General features: G+C 38.8%; 1 protein-coding gene across 1 annotated transcript; it reads left to right on the plus strand.

Moving 5' to 3' along the window:
- Positions 1 to 1244: 1244 nt before the first annotated feature.
- JHY (junctional cadherin complex regulator) lies at positions 1245 to 19644 on the plus strand. Its single transcript, XM_062594408.1, has 7 exons — positions 1245 to 1585; positions 4297 to 4795; positions 8719 to 8804; positions 12941 to 13226; positions 15246 to 15326; positions 16652 to 16777; positions 19261 to 19644. The coding sequence occupies exons 1-7, from the start codon at positions 1245 to 1247 to the stop codon at positions 19462 to 19464; spliced, it is 1623 nt and encodes a 540-aa protein (XP_062450392.1). The 3' UTR covers positions 19465 to 19644.
- The last annotated feature ends 6653 nt before the right edge of the window (positions 19645 to 26297 follow it).

The raw sequence follows: 26297 nt of genomic DNA on the forward strand, positions 1-26297 counted from the left end.
GGCCTAGGGGTTCGTGGGAGGTTGAGGGGAGTTTGGGGGTGAAGTGAGGCCTTTGGGGGGAGGTTCATGAGGCCGTTGGTGGTGAAGGGGAGCTTGGAGATCACTCATGACCAGGCCTGCTTTTCTCAGTGGGGCTGAAGGCCCCACTTCGGGCAGGGGAGGGTGTTCCCCGAACACGCGTTATGAGCAAGGCATCACCTCCATTTGTAGGTGCTGTAGTTTCCCACCTAACCGAAAGCCATTTTCCAGGGAAAGCTTCCGTACGGGTCCCAAGCTGTCCTCTCCAGGCTGCAGGGTGAGCACCCTCTTCTGTCAGTGATTGGCATCAGGTGAGGATGCAGGAGGAACAGTTATGGCCTTCCAGCAGAATGTAAAAAGCCTCACAGAGAGTAAACTTGTATGTGACAAGCAGTGCTAACCTTGAAAAATTAGAAAATATACTTTTCCTGTCTATAAGACAAACAGTTGCCCACATACTAAAGTGAAATTCAAGGAACATAAGTGTATGTGTTTATGCCGATTGCTCACACTGAATTACACAACTGTATGCGCTTGAACTTACTACTCATTTACATGTCTTTTCAAAACACTGCCTTTTCCTTTCCTCTCAATCATTTAATCCTGTGTGTATCCAATGGTGCAAGTGGCTTATGAAAATTTGAATGCAAAGAAATGAAAACAAACTGATTTTCTTTCTAGTTTAGGAAGTGTCTCAGGATTTTTCCTTCTGTACCTCTCTGTCACCCATGCTTTCTCTCTGATAGTTTACATGTCAAGGTGATAACAAAGTTGAATAAAGAGAACACAAAAATCTTTATTACCTCTAAGAAGTTGTCAGATAAAGTTCTGTTACGTTATCTTAGCTTATTTTTTTCATATATATAAGCATTTTATACATGACTAGTTTTGCTGCCACCACTATTTCATTTTAAAGCAGATTTCATAATAGTAAGTTATGCATTTGCAATACAGGGACCTTGATATTAATTACTTAAAAGAAAATCGATATTCATAGTAATAGATGAGCATAAAAAAATGTTTTAACTATAGAAGATCAAATTCTGAGCTTAAGCCAATGATATTACCAACCATTCCAGCTTTTAACAAACATTATCATACAATGAACAACTTCTTTGTTTACTCTCCTGTTTTTCAAATACAGGACTGTTGTATACCATCAGTGCAAAACACTGAATTCACCACATAGAAAGTGTATTTCAGTTTCTTCTCTGCATACTTGCAACATGAGTAAAAGTCATTTTCCTGGAAGAGTATTCATGCAACCACATTTTTATCCTGCAAATTTGAAAAGACAATCTGTAAGTGAAGGAGACTTAGCTGCAGGTCTGCATGACTCTGAAGAGTCTGACTGTGAAAGCCTTGCTCAAGAGAGACAATACCAGTTAGAACTCCAACAGAGGATTCGTGAAAATGAAGAACTGGTAGGACTGTCTTCAGATGAGTTGGAGAATGACAGCTTAGAAGAAGATAGCTTGGAGGGGACGACTTTAGAAGAGCAAGAAGGAGCTAAGTGTGACACAGATCGATATACAACTGGAATGCAAAAGAATGGTAGTAATGGAAGGTAAGGCATAGGATTTTAGTAGAGGGGTGTAATAGTTCTGACACTTTAAAGCTAGAGCATTACATTTCTCAGAGCATACATTACACCTCCAAGACCAATTTGTATGGTCAAAGTACTATTAAAGGCCCCTAGGGACTAAGTTATACACAAAATTGTACTGTTTCTTTGTACCTACATTTATAATTATTACATCCATCTCTCCAGCATTGCCCCAATTGTTTGTTATCTGTGCTAAATCACCGCTGAAGGAAGGTAAGGTGAAAGCGAGAACATCTCACACGTACCTATACATGCTCCCCACATCTTGGCTCTAGACATTACATACAAAGGTGATTACTGCATGCCTCTTTATTTGCCTCTCAAACGGAAAGGCAGGGAGGTACGAAGTGGTGAGCTGATCTGTGCTAACCCTTACTCTTCGGCAGCACAAGTAAGCTAGAGGTAGAGTATTTGACTAGTCTTCTGCTGATAAAGGTCTATTAAATGTAGATCCATTCTTACTCTTGTCCGCTTGATTGAGAACCCACTGCAGTCAATGGAAGGAGTTCAACAACTGTATTGGGCTGTGGATCAGGCACTGCAGTATTTAGCAGTATGTATTGGGTACTGTCTCAAGTCAAGGACTAGAAGGTTCCTGAACCGGGGCTGTGAAAACAAGAGAAAGCAAACACCAGTACTGACATGTACTTTCTTCATTCAAAAACTGCTGAACAAACCAGGCCAGTTTGCACAGGAAACTGATAGGCAAAATTAGCAGGTTGAATAAATGCAGTTTTGTTCTATAACTACATACATCTAAAATTAATAATTTCAGGGTTACTGTCACCTTTAAGCATTCTTTAAAAAGCATTAACTTGGTACATAAGATTTAATTTGCTGTCATATGCATAAAAAGTTTAACCCTGTCTAAATTGGAAATAATAAATAAGTTTAAAAGGATTAAATTAAACCTGAAGTAGTAATAATTTGCAGTTTCAGTTTAATTGTCTACTTAAGATAAAATGGCAAACAAATGACGGCTAAATGATTAATAGCATGCTTTTATTCACCTCTTCAACAGGCAAAATGGTCAGTTATTGAACATTTTATTGTAAGTACAAATTATGTTAATTGTACTGGGAACATACTCTAATTTTTAGTAATTTTTTTGACTGAATACTATGCTGAATGTGAGGCTCTTAATTAAATGGAAATTTGATTTTATTTTGTTTGAACTTAGCCTAGTAAGTACTCAAATATAGTCCATTAACCGGAGCAAATATCACAGCATATGCATATGAAACCCCCTCTCTACATCCATTACTAACCTCGGAATTTGAAGAGGAAACACTGCATCTGTTGTTTACATACAACACTTTTGTTGATGAGCACAGAGTCCATCTAACCTTTATATCAAGTTGGGGAGCGAGGAGGGGAATAAAAGGTGCACTTTTTGTCTGCAGATGATTAGAGATGAAGGAGCTCTTCACACTCATTTTGTTCCAGCACGGTGACCTGGCCTGCATAATACAATTGAGCTCCTGTGCACGCATTTCAGCATAATAGAACTCTTTAAAATTATACTCTGTTATTTGAATCATTACAATTATATCACATATTTCTGTACTCATTTCAAAAACGTGGTCACTTATTTCTGTTTACCTATGGGGTATCACAGCTATGAATAATGATGTTTTCACTGGTGAAAATCATCTGGTCTGTAATACACAGGATAGCAGGGCACGGATGATTACCTAAATTAAAAGTATTGATACAGAAAACGATTATTATTTAGATGCCACTTACATTATAGGCACATATGTAACTAATCCAGAAAGGATCGATAAATGGTTTATGGAAGTGTTAATCTGTTTAACAATGTCACAGTTTGCAGAATCTAGTTGACCGTTTTCTATAATTAGAGCTGAAGAGCCAACTAGATTTGAGTGTCTGTAAATGTCATTTTGAAAGGCTCCGCATTTGTCCGTGTCTAAGAAACAAAGGCTGTACTCTAGGTCTAATTTAGCAAAAACAATGTTAAAAACTTTCTCCTCTGACTCTTGCTTTTACTGTCCCTTCTCTTGGGAGCCAAGCTGTATGTACCCAACTTAGGCAGTTGATCTTCCTCCTGTTGGATAAGACCATAAGTCATGAACAGATTCAAGTGTGTTCTTATAAAGGTAACTCATCTTTGTTTATGCAGAGCAACAACAAATTGGGCACAAAAGAGAATGAAAATACAAAGCTTTAGGTTGCTCTCTCTTAGGCAGTCAGTTATTTTGAGATATGGGAGAGGGATTTTACCAAGAATATCACTTTTATTTGACAGAGAAAGGTCTCTGATGAATGAGCAACACATACTGCCATATAGATTACATCATTTTAAAGGAAACAACAGAAGCAGTAAGATGCTGTCATTTCAGCTTTTAATTGGTTCAGCTAATGTTTATTATTTCTATTTTAAGTTTAGGATAAAGACTGTATTCCACTGTGATCTGAGTGGTAGGCCAATTTATCATTCACTGGTAAGGAAAATCAAAAATGAAGAGGAGGCTCAACATAAATATTTTTCTTAAAAAAATATTTGATTAAGTGGTTTTGATCCTGATCCTGCAAGTTGTCAGTAAAAATGACTTTATACACTGAACTAGTTCATTTGAGCATGTTTCAGAGTGGTTGTCATAGGCTAACCTGTGCACTGAAAACTAATTTTGAGCTTGTTTCTTAAATAGGAAACAACAGTCTCTGGACAAATATTTCAACCTGAGATATGATCCTAATTGGAAAAACATAAAAGATGTAGCAGAATTTTCTGAAGCAAAAAAAGCAAATCAGGTTCCTGGAAGAAGCAGCATGGAATTTTCACAAGATTCATTTTACCTTCTTTCCAATAGTTGCCCAAAAGAAAAGAATCAGGAGATAGCAAAATCACGAGATACATTCTCCGCGTTTGATACAGAAGTATTAAACTTTCATGAACCAAATGCCATGGTCAGCAATGATCCTTTTAGGTTATATGTTAAAGGGAAGGAAGCTGAAGAGGACTATCATTTCCAAGACAGTCCAAGTACATACAGCAGTGCTTTTTCTCTTCACATTCAAGATCGACCAGAAAGAACGAAAAAAGACTTTGTAGCAAAAAATATACAGACTTTAGGATTAGGTACACATGCAAAAAATTCCTATCTTCAGCTACACAGTAAAAAGCAAGTGGCGGTTCTTCAAGAACAGGTAGGAAATTTCTACGCATTTTCTAATTAAACTGATGTACTCTCTATGGTTAAAACAGAATATCTGCATGATCTTTCAGATTTGCATAATAGTTAAGTAGATTTACCATCTATCCTGCAATGGATAACTCATGATTTCCCACAAGCATCTTGTCTGTCCTTTATAGAAGAATTGGCAAGTCATCAGTTACTCGCATCAGCCCAATCAAAACCTATATTCGAAATCAGCCAGTAGATGCTAGTAATGCACAATAGTTGGATTTGGAGGGCCTAGTATTCTTTTGTTTGATTTACATTAAAAATAAAGTGGAAAGGTGGTTAAAGATCCTGAGAAACAGCTTGGACACAAGTTTGCTGCTTTGCTTGCTGTATATTATGCATAATGGGGGAAGGTGGAAGTAACTGAATTAATACACTGAGTTGTAGCATAGAAAATTCTTAATTTACAAAACTGCTGAGATTTTCTGTTTCAAGTGACAGATTCTTGGAGGCTAATGAACAGTTGACACAACACTAGAGGGCATCTGCTGACTACATTACAATAAGTACAACAGTGGACAAGCTCTTTTCTAGCAGAGCTATTAAGAGCACTTGTTTTTTCAGTTATAATTTAGTTGATGGTGAAAATAATTAGTGTAGATTGATGCTAATTAAAGCTACGTTGATATGATTATGTTTACTGTTTGGGGATTTCTGAAAATGTTTCTTATGTAAGTATTGGAGTCAGGGATCAGAACTTCATTGTGTAGACACTATGCAAAGATAATCTAATAGAAACAACTCTGTTAAACCCAGGACAATGTTATAAGATTCCCTCACTGAAGTAGCCATGGGGACTAAATCCTAGTTTTCAGATCCCTTTCTGTCTGCGGCAGAGCTGCGATGTAGCAGGAGCCTTGCAACACTTGCGTACAGAAGTGCGTTTCTTTCCTCGGCAAGTTGCAATGCCACCAACGCCACTAACAGCTGTCAGCTATCTCTGTATTTGCTGAGGATAGGTGGAGGAATAAGTACTGTCTAGTTCTTAGTCAATACTGTCATTGCTTCATCTTGTTGGAGGGGTGAAAGAAGGACTGATAGCAGCATCTTATTGACCAAAGCCTGACTACAGGTTGTGATCTTCTAATAGCAAGCACTATACACCACTGTCAGCTTCTGTGAGGTCCCATGCACAAGCATGCACTGGAACTGGGATTAAAAAAAAGTGTGAAGAGGGACTTCATCAGTCACCAAAACCTTCTGCTGCTATCACTTCTTGGGAGACAGGAGGAAAAAGCTAAGCTGTGGATGTAGTTGAAGAGGAAGTTTTATGAAAGATCCTATAGCATCACATGTAGTTGCCTTACAGCAGTGAGTTCACAGTCTTAGTTATTTTCCATTTCACTTGAGGTGGAGGAGAAGTGGTGTCCAAAGCCTTAGGATCCAAACGTTCACAGACCAGGAGACAGCAAGCACTAGTGAGGGTAACATGATGCTCCCATAATGGCCCATCAGGGCTTTGGGGCGGGGGGGGAGGTGGGGGAAGATGTTTAAAAGCTCTCTTTAGACAATTATTGACAACACAGGAAGAAATCCAAACCTTGTTGTCTCAAGACTCATGATTCTCAGTTCAGCAGTGAAGTCTTCTGTGTTAGGCCAGTTACCTCACCTGAAAAACTTAATCAGAAGTACAAGTGAACAGAAAAGCAAGCAAGTCAGACATCTCCTGGAGCACTGGAACACATTCCAAATGCTGTTTTCCCCAAACTGGATTATTTTGAGCTTTGCAGGATGTTGAAGCTCTCTTTATTGATAAAATCGCAGGTGGCTGACAGGTATTGTGGTTATGAAATAGTGTTTACATTAAGGTAAGTGGTTTACATACAGCTTTATTTAACTAGCATAACATTGGGTAAAATATTTGTAGGCTTGTTCTTACAAGATTTACAGCTGTTACCTCCGTGCATAAAGATAGCAGCCTATATGTACCAGAACATACCATAAATGTGCATTGATCTGTATGTTTACTAATTTATATAACATTTTATACAAGAGCGAGTTCTTTGCAGTGTTGCCTGATTCCTTAAGAAGCTGATGATGAGTTTCTTTGAGAAAGAGAGAGAGAGAAAAGAGAGAGAGAAGTAGCAGCCCAATCTAGCTCAGCTGTACTCAATATGAGTTGCTTTCCTACCTACAAGCCCCTTACTTCAAAGCAAGGAACATAATGTACAATTTTTTAATGGCTCTAGACCAAGGCACTCAGACTCTCTGTGCACTGCGCCTTACCTCAGTGTAAACACCTAATCAAGATTGCCTGCGCTTCAACAATAGCAGCCAAATGCAATTCGAGAACCACAAGCCTTTGAAGTCCTCACTGCAAAGGCCGGTTTTCTAGTCTGGGATAATGACATGCCATGATTGCTGTCTTTGTTGTATCTTTTCGGTAGAGAAGCAATTATGGGCCTCAATTTAACAGAATAGGCATTACACAGCTTATGATGCTCAAAATGCAATTTCATTTGATCATTTTCTCAATTTGATTGGTATTAATAGAATAGTTCACAAAAAATGCTGGCAGAGGTTGTGTCCTGTTCCTCTTTCAAAGAGATAATGTAGAAGTATGCTTTACCTGCCCAGTAAACTATCAATACAATGAGTCAGTTGGTTCCACCAAAAACATCTTACTGACTGCAAAGCTGCGTCTATCCACAGTTCAGGAAACCTGTGTAGAAACTGAAGTTTTCTAGAGATCAGTAGAATCTGCATCACTCTTTGGTGATTTGAGGTTTAGCAATGTGATTCACTTGAAATGGCTGCAATAGATTCTCCTTACCTTTTCCTAGTTCTCCTAGGCTCTCACCCCCAAAGATGTTAGGCTTAGCTCCCCAAAAGGATTAAACACTTTCTTCACATTGATTTCACTGTGATAATGTTCAAATAATAATTCTGTTGGTCACAAATATCTCCTCAGTGTGAATTTTCCTGTGTTAGCCAGTGTCATTCTGCAGTGATGCATATATATTCCTACCGCAAGTATTGGCCCAGCACATAGTTATCTGTAGTCTCTTTGTCATGAGACTGCTTGACTGCACACAGATTTGAAATCATACCTACTGTAGTACTTACCAGGATAATGTGGCATAGCAGAAGGGTGGAAAAAAGCATTCTTCTTCATGAAATTGTATGGATTGAAAAAACATACTGAAACACTTGGGTCTCAAAAATTATTTTTCATTTTGTCATATTGATGATGATATTTTCTGGCTTCAAAATCTGTAGTGCCATCAGCTACCCTTGAATAATTGCTCCGATTTGATTTCTAGCCACTGGACCACCATGATTGTAGCAATATAGATGTTCTTGTATGTGGGCTTGCAGTTCTGCACAGACTGTTTGATATATTGTCAGGCTATACACCGTTCTGTGGTTGCTCCCCATCCTTTTCTACCAATGTTAGTGTGCTTTGCGATCTTTTTCTTGCATGTGACTGCATTGTTCAAGACCTTGCTATGGTTTATATCGTCTATTAATGTCTTGGTACACTGGCTGATTGCCTGGACAATGGCAATTGTCTAGTTACTCTTCTGTTAGTAGGTACATCTACTGATTCTCATATAAATTGAGAAACCCGGGCATTTGAGTGTGTCTGTTACAAGTGGATTTCTATGCTGCGTACTTCCTGCAATTTTCTTTTCTTCTATTCCCTTTAAAAGCAGAAGAAATATCCCCTACTACCATACTGCTGTTACTTGTTTTTCTGCTCCTTTTTATTTGATCTTTATTTAGCCATTCATTTTCTTGTTATCTGTTATTCAATGCCTAACTTTACCATTTCAGCTTTACTAGGGTACAGATTATTTCTATTCTTCTTCCTGCAGGACTTTCTAATACTTTTATCTGGCCAGGCCATCTTTGTGTGTGGCCATAAACATTCTTGATTTTTAGGTTGCAGATACTAAAGCTGTTGATGAAGAACCAGTTCAGAATGTCCTGCCATTTCAGAACATGAAAATGGATCCTGAAGACAAATGGTATCTGAAGTCACAACAGCTCAAGGTTCTTTTTCTATAAAATGATACATGTAAAAACATATCAGTTTGAATATTTCAGTCTGTAAGGCTTATTACTTTTAAAATACCAATTCCTGAATATAAATCCTTAGATAATTACTCACTCTGATAATTCATAAAAATTTAAAGCCTGTGCTGCTTTATATACTAAATGTTTTTGAAACAAAATAGGTCTCCTGATCCCAAGAAATTCTGAGCTTAAGGAATTACATCTACTTAGGACATTACTTGGTTAACAATAATGTAAAAGGGGCAAACTAGTACATGGTCATTTTTGATAGTTCATGAGGATTGTAAGATAGAACTTAACTACTGTTGTATTCCTTGTCCCCTAAATTTATAGGTTACTATAAAACAGAAGAGAGGTAGAAAGGCTTGTGGTGAGCTCTTGCTTACAGTTAAGTCTGTAGATCTGTTTTATGCTTGCCTTTCAAACCAGTGCAATGAATATTCTTTGGAGCAGTAACAGAGGAGACCAGGTGTCATCACTGGTGAGAAACCAAGCACCTCAGAACCAGAACTTCAAGCTAACTAGAACTATTATTAGCAAACCTAATTTATTATCTTTGTATCAAATGTATTTGATGTAATTCAGGCAGACTGTTTAAATTCCTTGCTGTTCACTTAAGACTGGAAGCTGCACTTCAAGGGGTGAACAAGATTTTATGCTGTTGTTCATTGCAAGAGATTTGCTTTATATATGAAATCTCAGAAGTAAAGATGTGTTTTACAGGGCTGCTCATTCTGTCTCAATGGGAAAACATTGGCCTAGTCTCAGTTTGGCAGCAGTTCATACTTTCCACCGGTGGCACAGTATGCCGGAACATTAATCGTTACTGCAGAGGTTGAGCTAACAAATCATCATCTTGGCACCAGGAGGCAGGATTCCCCAGTGCTAAAGCTTTCACCAAAACATTCTTCTCTGCATATGGATTTAATACCTACCATTAAGCAGTTATTCTGAGTGTGTATGCTATGTAGTGATTGCAAGTGTTGCTAACAAAAGAACCCTAGAGAGATAGGAGGATGAAATGGAGGATTTCAGTGCTGACAAAGATTAAATGGACCGAGAATGCATTTGTGTATTACCGAGAAGGAAAGCCATGTCTTTTCTCCAAAGGGGCAATACCTGATGTTTTAATTAGAACATTGTGATTCTTAAACAAACTCTAGAGTATATAAATAAATAAACTCTAGAGTATATCAGTTTAGCTGAAGAGAATTGTCCTGTTCTGCTTAAATTCTTAATTAATTATTAATTTAATTCTTAAATTATTCCTTATCATTTGGATAATGTTTTGCAGGACCTGCAGGGAGGAGTACTTGGTTTAGAAATGAAATCGTTTCAGTCATTGACATCAGTGTGTTTCTACTGTGGACCAGTCTAGCAGAGTGTACATAACCATCTCTTTATGAAATTTAGTACAATTTATTTTCATTAGAATTTAAGAAAACAGAACTAATTTGATTTTTGAAACATTTTCCCCAGGTGGTTGGCAGTGAACGGCCATGTGTCTAAAGGATTGGAAATGAGTAGTGCTAAGCATTTAAGGGTGATGTACTAGCTCATCCATTTTTGCACCTCATTCAGATAAAGCTCACTTACTTGATATTACCAGGACATCATTTCTCAGATATGGTCTGCATCTTTAAGGAGCCATTTTTAGAGTATTGCCTGTGCAGCACTATCCACTTGTGCAACACCTGAAGCGAATCTGTGGTTCTGTTCTTTACTAGGGGTGCGTGTGGTTTTTAGCTTCAGGTTAACTGTAGGCCAGGGCATCCTTTAGCATAGCCATGAGCATAATTTACTAAGTCAGATACAAGCTGTCTGGAGTGAATTTGATGGATTTAATAAGCCTTGGGCAAACTGGCCTAACTCATTACCAGTGTGCTAAGGAACTGTTATTCTGGTTACGAGGACCAATACCCTACCTAAGTCTCTTTCAGGTCCTTCTATCAGGGCATGTTTTATTAATTTAAAACCCAGAACCTGACAAATGACACAAAGTAAGACTATTCTCCAAACTATACTAGATTTTAGGGCACAGATGCTTTTCATTTTACAGTTCACTCTCTGCTAAGATCTTGCTTTTAAAACAAGTTTCCATCCCAAAACTCATTCAGCCATATAAAACGTCACCATAACCCCATACTAGCCGAGAGCATAGTGAGAGCATAGGTCAAACAGATCTGGCTGGCTCCAGACATCCCTGATTTTTAAAGGGACTAGGGATTATACACTCCAACCTGTTTACGCCTGTTTGAAGCACCACATCAACACCTGCTCAAAGTTTAGTAGATATTCAGAACTCAACTTCACTGTAATTTACACAACTGTTTAAGGACCATCTAAAATAGTAATATTGTCCTTAATTAGAATCATAAGATAGTTTAGGTTGGAAAACCTCTTCTGGATGTAATATAGTCAAAACTTCAGTTAATCAGTCACAAAGTTTGCAGAATGCTGAGAGATAGCTAGATGAAAAGTATTATAACAGGGAAAGATTACCTGTACATTTGTAGATTATTGATTTTAATGAACATATGCGATACCAACCACTGAAATTCACTGTACTTGTGATAACTTGTTTTAGGATCACCAAAATAAGCAGCCCCAGAGAAATAAAATAAAATCCAACCAAAGTCTCAAAGGGAGAGCTTTCCCCAGAGATGATAGGCAACAACTACCAGGAAGACCAGCAAAATCGAAGTCTCGGCACCACAGACACCTCCAAGTATCAGAATTTCAGACTGCTCCCACACAGGCAGCAGAACAAGACAACAGCAGTGCACTGCAAACATGGCTGTGTCCAAATCCTTCTGTTGGCCCTGGTACTACTCACTTAAGTAATTTCCCAAATTCAAGACCTTTTGCTAATCAGAATTTTGTCACATCTACCTATCCTCTTCATCTAACACTGCATAAATTTAGCCCAGAGTTCATGTCTCCAGCATACAACAGTGAGGAGAAATATCATCATGGTCCTCCAAACGGACTTCCACACAATCAGCAACATTTATACAATCATGCCATTTTACCATTTTTTCCAAGAGATGACAGTACCAATGACCAAGCACACCCAAATCAGAGGAATAATTCATCTATTTACAATGTTAATTTTCAAGAATTGGTAAAGGATCAAGTGTCACTTCAGGATTGCAAAAGACATATTTATGTGGATAAAAGCTATCACAACTATGCTATCTGTAGTTTATGGTAAGGATATAATTGCAATATTATTGTAACACTATGATGCCCAAATAAACTAGAGATAGACCAAAAAAAAAAGTCCAAAATGTTACGTTCTTATATGTGATATACCTATCGCAATCAATTATTGCTAACTTAAAAATTCATTATAACTATTGATTTTTAAAATATTTTATTGGAAAATAACATTTCTATATTCCATGCTCCCTTGTAGGCAGAATTTTCTGTGATTGAACGTTTACCTCTGAAAGGCTAAAAGTGAAACTTAAAAACAAGTTAGTAAAGAGACGTGGATAAGTTAAGTCTAGTCGACTTGCAGGGACTTACATCAAAACCTGCCTTCTGGAGTGAATGTCCAGAGTCACTCCAGTGCCTGTTGTGGGTTGCCACCCAGGCTCTAAAAGTCATTGACATTTGCCATTCTGGATAGCCACAAGTGTTTTTACTGATTTGATAGTCATTTTAAGCATGCTTTATTACCATAGGAGTCAAAAGCTTTTGTGCAAAAGTTCTGAAAATAAAGTTTGGACACTATTGACATGGAAAGGGCATGAACTTCTAAATTCAGTTGCACAGAATTTCATTTGCCCTGATAGTTTTATTTTAACCTTCAGCTCTTAGCAGGTCTGATCCAAAGCCCTTTAAAGGCAGTTTCCATTGACTTAAGCTAGCTTTGCATCAAGCTGAAAATTTCCCCATCTATAATTTTTCCATTTCATTTAGACAGTCTTCATGTGCTTCAGTGCAAGCAAAGTGAAATTCCCATGTTTCCATCTTCATATATATTCTCTGAGCAAGGATGATTCTATGTACAGATTGCTTGTTGAGCTATCAGCTATTAACAAATGAGGGTTTTTTTTTATATATCTTTTCTTTTTTTGAGGCCTTCCCACTCTTCTACTTGTAGTTCACCAGCAGCTCCTTGTCCAGCTTCCCAACTTACAAAAATTATGGAGCAACACCATCAAGAAATCACTCATTTTACAGAAGCACACTTAACTGACAGGCACTTGTTCAACCTACTTCCACCTGTAATCACACAACTGGAGAGCGACTCAGAGCTAAATACAGAGAGAGATGGAGGAAGTCGAGTGAAAATAAGCCGAAGCAACTCAGAAGGATATCTAATGGAAGTGGAAAAGCAGAAACAGCTTAAAGTAAACAAGAAGGTAAGAAAAGAGACATGGATTGGAAGACAGTTTTACTGTCTTTGTTTCCTCCTCTGTTTAATATTTTTTTATAATAACCCAAAGGCCTTCAGGCAAAAAGGAATGGGGACAGGGAACTATTTTGTTTTTATATAGAGTATGAGCTGACACACAATAATTTGCCTGGAGCGTTGAAAACCAACAAACTATGGTGGAAACAGACACTGAAGTTGAAGGTATTTACTATTAATTCTTCTGACCAAATCATTCCAGTCGAGAGAACGAGGCCAATTCATGATCACCTATCCCTGCCTCACTTTCAGACTTGAATAGCTCCAAGAACACAAAGAGCAGTGTTTGTCCTTTAAGTTATTCTAGTGATAAAATGATTCAGAATAAAGCTATTTGTATAAAGCAGCAGGTAGCTAGGCCTTAGATCTGAGAAAACCATTATCCTGGTCATGCTCATTTGCTAGCCAACTCAGATCTCTTGGTTTCCAAGGAAATCAAACTGAACAACGCCAAATTTAGAGGCTTTATAAAGCTAACGGCATAAACATTATTACAAGTCTGCTGACAATCTCATTGTGATCCTTATTAAAACTGGATTCTCTTGTCTTTTCTGTGTGTCCAGATTTCATACTGTACCCACTTAACGCAGATGCACTGGAGCAGCATAGAGATATCCCTGTGTGTCCATGACAAATTAAATGTTTAAGAAGTTAGATTCATGTCTCAGGGCAGACAAGCTAAGCTAGAATAATTACTCATGTGCTTCATCTAGGAGGCAGTTTGTGTATTGCTGCTTGAATGACTCTAAGAAGAATTAGCTGGATTATGATAGTAACTACAGGGCAGATTTCCTTCCCTGTTTCCCCAAGTTCAAACCATTGTTTCTGTTCTGCATTTTCTGTAGATTTCTCGCACCTCCTATCTGAGAAATGCTATGGAGAATAGGACTGTTTATGTCTCACAGAATGATCCAGCTTTTCACAATAAACAGACGCACAAAGTCTTACTCATCGTATGCACATTTTGGCTTTCAAAATACATTAGGAGTGCAGAAAGCCTGATTTTGTTGTATACAGTGAAATGGTTAGCTCTCCTCAGTACTTCAATTGAAAAAGAGATGTAAATATATCATAAAATAGAAGGGATAGCTGACACAATGAAACATCGGATAGAAATTTCAGTGCATAGGTTTAGTTCCTTTACAGTTGAGTGCATGTTGAACGTGTCCTTTTGGGGGGGCAGAAAATACATTTTTTATTTGCACCTAGATATTTTCTTGGCATTTCTGCATTACTTCATGATTTAAATTAATACAGAACTGCTCATAATGAGTTTCCGCTGACAAGTTTTTAGAATATAATTCAGTTTTTAAAAATAGTCTTCTTGAAATAGATTTAAATGGATTCATGAAAGTATGTTGTTGGTTTTTGTTTTGTTTGGTTTATTTTTTTAGTAATGTCACAAAAAAATCCAGTGACATTGCTCATCACTTCCTTTTTGTCTATGCAATTGTAAAGCTTTTGCTGTGCTGCAAGGCAGGTATTTTTCAACTTTCTATGAGCAATTGTTTTCAATTGCATTGCAGTTTTGAGAATGAAGAAAGGTTACTATTACAATAAAATTTACCTGATTTTTTTTTAGTTGCCAAAATTGGATATTTTTCTCAACTTCTCTTACAACTATTTCTTTGGAATTTCGTGTTAGTAAGTGTCAAATGGGTTAATTTAAGCTATCTAAAAATAAAGCTCAAGGAAGGTCATTTTTGATGGAGAAAGTGTTACTTTGTAATTTTGATGACTGGCAATTATCCATCTAGTTTCAAAGGAAAGATGGTGTAATTTCATTTTTGCAATTAATTCAATCTTTTTGGTCACTTACAGCCCCTTAAGTGAAACAGTGCCAGAGCTAAGGTTAAAACTGGAACTTGAATCCTGCTTTTATGTTGAGTGTCCACTACAAGACTTGTCTTAATTATGCTGTCTATGAAATCATATAGAGGAAAGTCTGTCACCGCTGTTTGTTTTTCAGCCATATAGTTCAAAAGCCTACATGAATCTGAATGTGCGACTTGGAGGACTTGGACCTGACTATGAAGCAATCAAAGAGAAAGTAAGTTGTTCTCATGATACGGTGCACTTCTCAATCATGCCAAGTGACTTTAGATAAGGGAGAAAGGCAGTGAAATCATTACTGAGACAGTAGCTTTTGTTTCTCTGCTACATTTTGTCCTTGACTTGCAGCCTACCTCCAGTTCCTAAAGAGATTCAAATAGAAGGAAGACAACTGTATTATGGAATAGTTTCAGCCCTCTAATTTTGTAGTCCCTGAAACAGGGATTAGTTCAGAGTTCAGCAGAGCTAATTGCAGATCATGAAATCATGCATACAGTCATGTGACTGAGTTGTGTTGTCATTCCCAGTGCAGAAGTTAACATAGCCTAATCTTCAAAGTGGAAGCGAAAAATATAAAAGTACTGTAAATGCAAGTAGTAAATAGCTGGATGAACGTTACTTACTGTTAAGCACATGTCAGGTATGACCCTGTTGAAAAGGAAACATTGCTCAGAGCAGTTATCAGAACAAGTATCTGAACAATTAGCATCATTAGACTTGTTCTCTGCTATCAAAGAGGTTCTGGTAGCAGTTGTATGTCTGAGGTGTTGCAGATCATATCCTACGTGGTTTGAGACCCTATTAATCAGCCAACAGATGCTTTAGATGGTATTCTTTATACAAACATCATAGGACAGCAGGAAGCAAAAATGATAAAATGATCATCCCATTGGAGTAATTGAGAAGCTCCTGTGATTTCTTAAGCCTTGCAGTAAGTGAAACAGCTTGAATTGGAATGGATAGAGTGGTACATAGTGCAGAGTTCTGTGCATCTTTAACACTTCCATAACACTTGTGTAACCTGTCATGTCAATGGGGTACTGCTGCCTTGAAAAGAAATTAATTAACATTCACTGACAAATGGGGAGAAGCAGAGCATGCTGCTGAATTTGAGCATAATGAATAGTTGGAAACAAAAGAATAGGGTATCAGTTAAATAAACAAAACAGGTCATTCAGGCCTTAAAAGTAAGTACAGGGATTTTAAAAGTCATTGCAAAAGTGGATAGAGATCAGCACAACCATTTTAGAATGGAACAATCACCAGAGAGTAAAGATGCCATCTGTTGTATTTCCATCAAGCTCTATCCTAGATACAATCCAAGAAAGAGCTCTTAAAAATAAAGAATGACTCTTAAAAAAAAATAGAAGAGAAGAAGAGCTATTTGTCAGCGTTTCCTAATGTGTTCTGCTGAGGAATGATCAACAGCATAACCAGGTTGAACAGCAATAGGGGTGTAAATGGAAGACTCCAGTGGAAAAAATGCTTCATTGATGGATCCACTGAGATTTAATTAACTACACACTTTTTTCTTTTTGTCAGAAAGAGAAGTTAAAGCAACAAAAAGAATATGCAAAACAAATTAAGGAACACAACATGAAAAACACTGCTTCTGTTCAAAGGTTGCCTACAAAACCCAAGGTTACATGCTCAGTATCAAGACAGAAGGTAAGAAGAGAGTCCCTTTAAAATGCTTGCAGAGAGAGATCATGGACTTTGCATAAAGAAAAAGAAAAGCAGGAAATATAACTCTGAGTATGCTAACATTGTTAACAAATTGCTAACATTTTGATTTTTATTTAAACAGTGCTAGGGACTTCTGGTTCCACAAGATCTTGGCAAGTGCTCGTCTCTGGCTATGTTCTGTTATGGCTATAGATGTATATCAAGAACTGTGTATTTTTTCTGAACACAGCAGCAGTGTTCAGTCCATGCAATTCTCCATCCATGCTATCACCACTCAACTTGGCTTAACTAGCTAAGTCATGTTTTCCTGGAGAAAGAGGAGTGTGAAACAAAGAGGAGCACAACCTCCACCAGAACTCTACCCGGTACAGCACATGCCCTGCATCACATCAGCAGCAGAAGCCACACTACCTGCAGAGCAAAGCAATCTTTTTGTTAGTCTATTATCCACCTGCCTGTTAGTCTTACTCACAAACTTACTCACACGCTCTCTCACTTCAGTTGCATAGCTACAATAATTGCTCTTATTTTTTAAGCCTGTACAATGTTGCCTTAGCCTTCACTGTCCTTCAGAAGTAGCGCAAATGAGTAATGTCTGATGACATGAAAATGCCATACATAAACAAAGAGTACGCTGTTTTCCATTTTCAGGAAGTAAATGGCATATATTCTGTCAGATCAGTTCTTCAGGAGCTAACCCACAAGCAACTGAAGGCACACTAACAGATGAGTTAGGTTTAGCTCAGTTTGTTAGAGCGTGGTGCGGCTAATGCCAAAGTCACGGGTTCAGTCCCCGTAAGGGCTATGCTGAAGGTTGGACTAGATGACCTCCAAAGGTCCCTTCCAACCTTACCGTTCTATGTCTCTCTACAGTGATTGTTGAAGAACTCCTCACCTGAGAAGAGAGTAGTTTTTGAGTTTAGTATTAGCTTAATTACTCAGTTACTTGTTCAGACTTCACATAAACAGCAAAGAGATGGAACAACACTCTTTTTAGATGTCAGAAGGGCCTTGGATTTTGATTTGTTTAGGCCCTTCAGAAGACCTACCCAACTCTCTCTTTCACTAAGAACCTGAGATAATGCAGCTTCCAGTTTAGACTTTACTGTGTCTCTAAATGTGTCTAGCTGAAAAAAATACAAAAAGACATCACAGTTTAAACCAGGACACTCCAGTTTCAAGATTTCTGTAAGACTATTCCCATTCTCTGTTCAAGGCAACCCTCCAGGTTTCCTATGTCTTTCAACACTATTTGGCAATACTCCAGGTAGCTACTTTGCATTCGTCTTTTGGCACAGCTCTGATCAGCTTCATTGAGACGCAAGTCAGATCTAGAACGACCATTTGAATGCTCACATTTTTCTTCTTGGTTTTTGACAGTTCAGTCCATCAGGCAGTAGAGGCTAGGCCATTTAAACAGAGCTTACAGACTTCTTGTCTGCATAGTGTAGTGTCTGCCTCCTTCTCACATACATGTGAAAGTTTACCTACTTGCTGCTCCAGAAATAAATAAAAGGACAAGGACATGAAAAAGAAAAGTGGTCTACCACTGTAGGAAGTGCAGTTCTTCAGGATGTGCTGTCCCTTTCTGTATTCCATTGCTCCCTTCCTTATGTTTGTTCAGTATTTACATACACATATTCAGCATGCCTGCAGTAGAAAAGAAGTAAAATCATGGTTTATCTCACACTGTTCTTCATATTCTCATTATTGGAAGTGTGGCTTCTGGACAGACTAAGTGTTACTGATAAAGAAATTTCCAGTCACAATAAAGTGTGCTTAGTTATAACAGAGCTTGAGGTATTCTGCGAGAAGCAACTCTTTGTCTTGCTCTGAACCAGTTACCTGTTAAGGGTTTGCATGTTTAATACCATCTTCACTTGTTCAGAAAGCCTCTCTTGTTCAGAAATGTGTTACCTTTGAAATTAGAAAGAATTTGGCAGATTCAAGAGAATTTGAAACAATTACTTGGACTTAATTTCAAAACTTGCTGTATTGTTTTAAGCCTTTTGATACATCAGTGCCTTAGAATTTGTCATGCAAGCGCTCATTTTCCAAATCTTGTTGTATTAATTTGTGGAACTCCCTGCGACAAGACATGGCTGAGGACAAGAACTTAATGAAAATGAAAATTTTTATGTTTATAAGCATACTAGACTAGTGATACATTTTATTTTTTAAAAAAGAAAAAAAAAAAGAATGTTTAATGCTTTGTTGTGTAAGATGAGCTCTGGTGGGGAGCGTCAGAATGTAAATCTCCTTAAGGTGGGTTGTATTGCACACTGCAGAGGTCTCCTGCAGCTGCTGCAGAAGCATCTAATACTGAACAGTATTAGAAACAAGATTTGGATTAGGAGAGCTATTAATTTGATTCAATGTAAAAACACCTAGATTTTCTTCCACTTTAGAAGTGTTGATCAGTTTTTCTTTTAAGTTTCACAGTTATCTCAATCTTCATATTTTAGGCTCTGGAATATGCTAAGAAGATTCCTAGACCAAAAACTTTTGAAAAAAGACAACCAGATGAAGAGGTGAAAGACGAGAGAGTTCTGTCACAGATTTTAAGAAGAGACCATTTACCTCAAATTGCATCCCTGGAAACTTTGCAAGACAGACATGAGAAGGAGAAGCAAGTTGTAGCTGCTTTCAGAACCCTTCATATCTTATAAGTAATTTGAAATGATTAAGGATATTTTCGAGACAGAAATTATCTGAACTGTTTAATTATGAGCTATTGCTACCAGATGTTAAGCTACCATCCCACATAAATATAAAGTGGGCTGTGTTTTAATCATTTTTAAGTTTTAGAATCAGTTCTAGTATACCTAATTTTTAAAAATGTAAACAGTTGCCTGTGTATCATTCTAAATATGATTGTCTATGTTTGTGGAATTTTTTTCTTCCCCTCAAAATCATCTGATCTAGCAGTTGCATCTTTCAGATTAATCAGTTATTGGCTTATCACAACTAGATCATTTTTAAACATGCCAAACATACAGGCATATTTATGAAACATTAGTAATAAACAGTCTGACTTGATGATCTTAATACCAGCCATATTTCTCTTTTTAAAGTACAGAGGAGACTTTGGCAGCCAGCCAGAAACACAGCCAAAAATAATCCATTGCTGGTAAGAAAGAGAGTAAAAATATGCACCAAACATATCAATTGGTAACGATACAATGCTAATTGTTCAGCTGTTCCTGTTAGTTGCTGTTATCTGTTAGTAAATCGTTGTCACAGCAAGGCCAAAATTATGGAGCTTCATCTGGGATAGGGAACTGCAAACCAAGTACTGGCTGTTCATGCAGACAATCTGTTATTAGCCAGAAGCTGTTGAAAAATACATCAAGTAACTGAGGATAATTGAGAGCTACATGTTTGAGAGGAAACAGCTTTTAACAGATTAAATCCATAAAAGTAACAACAAACAGATGGATTTCATGTGATGGTTCGATTTCTTTAACTTAGTAAATCATGAATTAAGTCAGCATATGGAATGTGATTAGAAAACACAGCAAGGGAATTTTGAAGTAAACAGCACTAAAATCTCTTAGAAAATAGGCCATTTAAAATTGGCTAGTTAAAAGAAAAAATATATGTATGATTATGTGTAATTACTTTATCCAATTTAATAGTTACCCCTTTGCATGGAGGGACAGAGAACTAGTCTTTAGGCAAAGAAGGGTTGAGTGTCCTTGAAGAAGGTTAACAGTGGAAAGGTAAGGTGGGGAATAAAAGAGAGAATGATTCTATGAAATGGCTTTATATTTTTCCAGATGCTTGAGATTTTTTGTTAAAGGTAAATATAGAAATGAGTAAGATAGATAGCACATTTTTGGGTTAACCTTTCACTGGTTGGATGTGTGACAAGTTTCTGGAAATAAAATTTTCCAATGGTTGTACACTGAAGTCGCATCACTAAAGGTGTGACGTATATTGCTGGAAAGGTCTTATAGAGATAGAGATCTTGCACATAATAGAGGTCTGGATGAGTCTGACCTAGATGCTACATTTCTCAGAATGCCTTGATCCTCCTGAAGTTGGGTAATTCCTCAAATATACCCTGTAGGAACTCAGATCAGGCTCCCAGCCCAGTACAGGAGAAACCCGACGACCAGGTCCATGTGCCATTTATGCCCTTTGAAGAGTAAATGTTTTATGGAATCCTATATAACCACTAGCAAAGCAACAGAAAAGGATTTTTCCTTGACCCAAAATACATAGTCCACAGAACTTTTGTTGATACTAATTATCTGCATCTCTCCACCATGAGAAAAGGACGTGTTCTGTCCTTTGAAGTCCTCCTGACCCACCTGAGAAACAGGAAGCTCTTAACCCTATTGGTCGCTTCCCACCACACAAAACAGGATGCTTTGCTTAATTAGACTGTCAGACTTTGCAGACAGCATATATCTTTGGGGAAAACTTGCAGAAGAAGTCTCCAAGCACGGAGGATGTTTGGGAGGTTGCAGGGGGAACATTTTGCATATCAAAGTGCAGCACTGGACAGCTGCTGTGCAACTTACAGAACAGGACTGTTCTTTGCCTCTGTCTCCTTTCTCCTCCTTTGTGGGATCAAGATACTTCAGCATTTGGCCCCTACTGTAGAATATGCATGTTTGTATTATGAGCCATCAAGGAAGGCTGAGTAAACGTTTCTGCCATTTACTGCTTTTCTAGTTTTATTTTTCAAGCCCAATGGTAACACTTGGAAGCATTTCTGATTAGGGAACCTCAACTTGTTGTCTCTGCTTAAAAGTGATAATCCCCCCTTAATACAAACCTCAAGTACCTATTTTAATGAAACCTTCAGATGAATATCAAAGAGCTATTTACTCGTATCTAATATTATAATTAGATTATATTCTCAATTTAACCCATTAAACCCCCTTTGATGATCTCCGTGTTTAGTGTTTAGCCCCAGATGCTGGAGGTAATGAATACTGGACCTTTGATTTAACAAGAACTTCTGGCTTTCCAGCCTGACTCCCTTTGTATCCTCCTTTTTTATTTTCAGAGCTATAGAATTCAGTTAATTGAAGAAGTCTCTTACCACCACACATTAAGGAACCTAAATTAGCATCCCTTTTCTGATTAGAAAATGCAAGCAGACATTTTCTCTTTGATCTGAGGATTGAGTTGAAGTAGGCAACAGCCCCCTGAAAATGAGCTGATGGCCTTATTATTTGGCTGACATGCAGATGCGTCCATGTGGTGCAAAATGCTTAATGTCTTAATTGATCACCTTCCTCCCTATCTGTCATCCTGCTACCTTTTAGAACGCCCATAAATTAGGATGATCTTTGTGGGTTGGTGCTTTTTCTTTAAATAAAATGACAAACTTTCAGGAAACATTAAAAAATACCTCTACCCATGCTAAACTTCTGTTAGAAAGCCATGTATCATTTATACGATGCTGCGTTGGGCAGGGGGAAGGGAAGTAGATTAAAAAAAAAGACACTGATCATGATCATCTCAGAAACCATTTGGAAAGGACTGTATTTTCCCCCAGGAAAAGACATTATTTGCAGCATATGTGCAAAGAAAATCTTTTGATCTACCTCAATACTAATGCAAATTCTTCCTGCACCTAACAGATAGGGTGGCACAAAAAGGGACCATACAAGTAAATGATGAGCATCCATCTGCTTAAAAGCAAAGGGCAAAACTTAATGTCTTTCAAATTAGGAAGACAAGGAATTTAAATAAGAAATAGGCCTTGAGTTTTGCATTAAGTATTCAGGGAGAGATTTAGTTGGAGTAGAACCTGCCTGCCGCATTCCCATTGCTGCAATACAGCTATGCACAGGGTGCAGCATTACCCACCGTGAGCACAGGCCCTGCGGTAAGGCCTTCATACAGCTGTTGTTGGCATTTCTAAGACAGTGCCACCTCTGAGGGGCAGAAACATCTGCATACACACACGAGGGAAATACTCAACATTTGTTTGGAGGGCCCCTTGTAGTGCAACCTTAACATTCTTAACATTTTATACTCAGGAAGTGCAGAAACCGAGACAGATGATTGTTGTCAAGTTAGGAGGGCATACTGGGCTAGTTTGTATGTATGTCGCTGATGGACAACAGCATTGTGATCTTCCATAATACTGATACTAAAGAAGAGAGACCTTGATGCTATCAAATATCATGTCACTGGCCAACTTTCTGAAAGTGAGATCTTCTAAGGAGTTGAGACTTGCCTTTTAGAGACATCACCCTAATATGGAGGTTGTAATGAAAGGTGATACTTGATTCCCTCATTCACCTTCCTCCTGAAAATGTGGAACCATCCGCCTAAGCATAAATAACTGCCCCCATGACACAGTCCCCTCATGATCTCACCAGCAAAGTGCCGGAGCAAAGAAAGAGAAAGAGGAATGCTGCCAACTGAGAGGAGAGAAGGGGGAGTGCAGCTCTCCATTTCCTCTCTTCACACTCCTTTTATAACTGAAGCAGAGAGATCACACAAACAGCACCCAACCTGGAGTGGGGAGGAAAGACGACATCCAGGAGCTCCAGGCAGTAAGAGGAAGACACAAGGCAAGTATCAGTGGTACCTTCACTGATACGTTGAGGACTTGGTTGTATTTAGAATCACAATGCTACTGTAATACCATCACCATCGTGTTTATTTCAAAGATACTTGAAGACTTGAGTCCTGTTCCCAGCAGCTTCCCCTCGAAGTGTGTTCACCAGTGCGAACAGCTGGCTCCCAGGCTGCTGACTATGAGGAAAACACATTGTTTCATCGCTTAAAAACATAAAATAAGGCTGAACCTAAGAGCCACGTCCCATCATTACAGCCCCAAAGCCAAACTGTCAAAAGATGAGCACTGAAAAACAGCTGAGAACACATCCAACTCCTCCAGTCACTGAATACTTCCAATAAGCATCAATCTATGCTGTCCAAACAGCACACAAACCAAGCATTTGGGTGTTGGTCGTCTCCCTTCAGGGACCAGTTCCACAGTAAATTATACTAGCATAAAGAATGTGCCTTTTTCCCTCCTTGTTGCCCAAATCTAAGCACTCTCTGCGTGAGAATAAGCAGGCACACGACTAAAGGGCTAACTTGGGTGACTGCTTCCAGTCCCGCTGCTCCCATGATAGCTCTAGAGGCAGAAAATCACAGCGATAGGTAAACGCAGACGATCTCCACCGGTGACAGCTGGCGGGGGTGAGTTAACGCAGCCTGCCTTACACAAGAGCCTGCTTTGAACAGAAGTGATACTGAGCCAAAAACCTGGATAGAGCAGATGCTAAAGAAGCATCCAGCAGCTCAGCGAGAGCTTTACATAATCGCGAGTGCCGAGCGGGCGGCTGCAGGTGAGACCACACGGCTAGTTTTCTGTGTGTCACTGGGAGCACTTAAGTGTTTGTGTCCTGTAGGCACAGCAAAGCCAGCATGCAGCGTGACACTGGTGAATATGAAGTCTTTACTTGGGAAAGTAGTTTGAATAGCTTCAGCAACAGCTGAAGAAAGCGAGGCACAGAATTCAGGCCGCCTGCCTGTGCTCCTGGCATTTCAGAAACCTGTAGCACCATGAGTTAACTCATTACCATGAGTTAAGCCTAACTTCTTCGTTTAAAGACTAGCTGTACCCCAGCAGGTAGAAAAAGCACCACAGTCCACCATAGGATCACTTTTCTTTAACGCATGCTTTGTATCTTCCTGCCCTTATCACTAGATAACATGTATTGCTACTGCCACATGAATACAGACTCCATCAGCAGCTGTAGCTATCCGTGCACCAGCCTGTCCTTTGGCTGATCAAGCCTTTCCCTCTTTAAGTGTAGCACCTGTCTTGTCCTTTTGTCCTTTCTGTGCAGCGTCGATGCAAAGTCTGTAGAGCATTCCCAGTAACTAAGTTCATCCTGATTTTTATTGTAGAGCACATTAGAGACTTCAGAGATAGTTCCTCAGAGCTGGAAGCAAACAACGCTCCTTAGGACCTCTGACTAGCCTTTCCAATCACGCCATTCCCAGCGGGGACTCCAACATGAGAGCTTGGATACGATTCTAACAGGCAATAGAACTAGAAATGTTCCACCCAAGCTTATTATGGTTTATCTTAAATCACTTAGAAACTGGATTAATCCAAGACAGAAATAAGCCCCTTTTAAGCCTAGTAGGAACATTCAGGCAGGAGCCTGCAGTTAATTAAAATGATGCTGTTTGTTACTGTGACTAGGAAGGAAGAACAACGTGACCATTTTGGGAACTACAATGCTCTCGAGATCACAGTGCTGTAGTCAGCATCCTGTTTGTAGCCACCTGTCCCTCCTCGTGGCCCACCTCTGCAGAAACTGCTCTTCAGAGACTCTTGGGAAAGAGATCAGCTCCCTTCGTACACTAAATTTGCTTTGCTAGCAAAGACAAGAAAAAAAAAACAGAGGAAGCAGTAGAAGCATTTCACATAGGTCACACTACAACTGCATCACTTGTTAGGCCTGGCCATGGATTATTTACACCTTCACCAAGCGACAGCCCATGGTACTCAGGGCTGATACCACGCATCTGTTTAATGGCAACACTTTGCAAATGGATTTTCAGCTGCCTATACAGTCTGCACCTCTGAATTGCTTCTACCTAGCTGTGGCCATAGAAAGGAAAGACTTGAGTTGGAACCTCTTTTCTGCCTCATAAAAGTTAGAAATGCTGGGGGAAGCAGAGGGTAAAATGCTCCAAGTAAAATCAAAAAGCCATGGGAAGGTTTTATGGACCAATTTTTGATTTTCTTTAATGAAAAGAAGAACTAACATCTACCACTGAAAGGTAAATTAAACAAATACGATTCCTTTTCAGAAAGCACAGAGGAAAATCTGTAATAAAAAGCACAACTTTAGTGGATATCCTGAGAAATAGGAAATCTACCAAGATCAATTCTCTCCTATCATTTCTTACTCCAACATTTTCCATCTAAATATGTAAATAATAATAATAACAAATAATAATAATAATAAAGCCAGTTCCAAATAACCCATCTCCAACTCAAGCTTCTCGGAGAGAGCAGCAACGGAAAAGCAGAAGTCTCCAACTCCCACTGAGTAAGGCAGGACCAGGGAATGAAAACTCATTTCCTTTATTCTAGGAGAAAAATCTCGAAAAGAAATGAACAAAATACCTCCTCAGCCTTTCTCTCTTCCAAGGACCTCCTCCACTCTCAAAACTCAGATAACTCTCTCCAAGAAGCCTACCCCACCTGCTTTGGAAACTGCAGCCTCCTGCCGCCAGCCCGGCGGAGCCTTGCCGGGGATCGGGCAGGAGCTGGCTGGGGCCGGAGGGGCTCTTCCAGGGAGCTGCTGTTTCCTTCCACTGTCTCAGTCTTGTTCAGCCCCAAGCTTCTGGGATGAGCAGCCAGTTCCCACTGCCTTTCCCCGTCACCTGCGAGGCGCAGGGCACATCGCTGCAGCATCTGCGACGGCAGCTTCACTGGGGCGGATGTCTCACGTTTTGCTTGTATTTGTCATGAGGGCTGCTAGTGACAGTGGCTTTGGTT

Source organism: Rhea pennata, chromosome 24 (assembly GCF_028389875.1).
Source record: "Rhea pennata isolate bPtePen1 chromosome 24, bPtePen1.pri, whole genome shotgun sequence".
In the NCBI taxonomy this organism is placed as follows: domain Eukaryota; kingdom Metazoa; phylum Chordata; class Aves; order Rheiformes; family Rheidae; genus Rhea; species Rhea pennata.

Coding starts and splice junctions, on each gene's coding strand:
- JHY (XM_062594408.1), top strand. CDS start 1,245: ATGAGTAAAAGTCATTTTCCTGGAAGAGTATTCATGCAACCACATTTT. Junction 1,586..4,296: donor AAGAATGGTAGTAATGGAAG/GTAAGGCATAGG, acceptor TTTCTTAAATAG/GAAACAACAGTCTCTGGACA. Junction 15,327..16,651: donor ATGAAGCAATCAAAGAGAAA/GTAAGTTGTTCT, acceptor TCTTTTTGTCAG/AAAGAGAAGTTAAAGCAACA.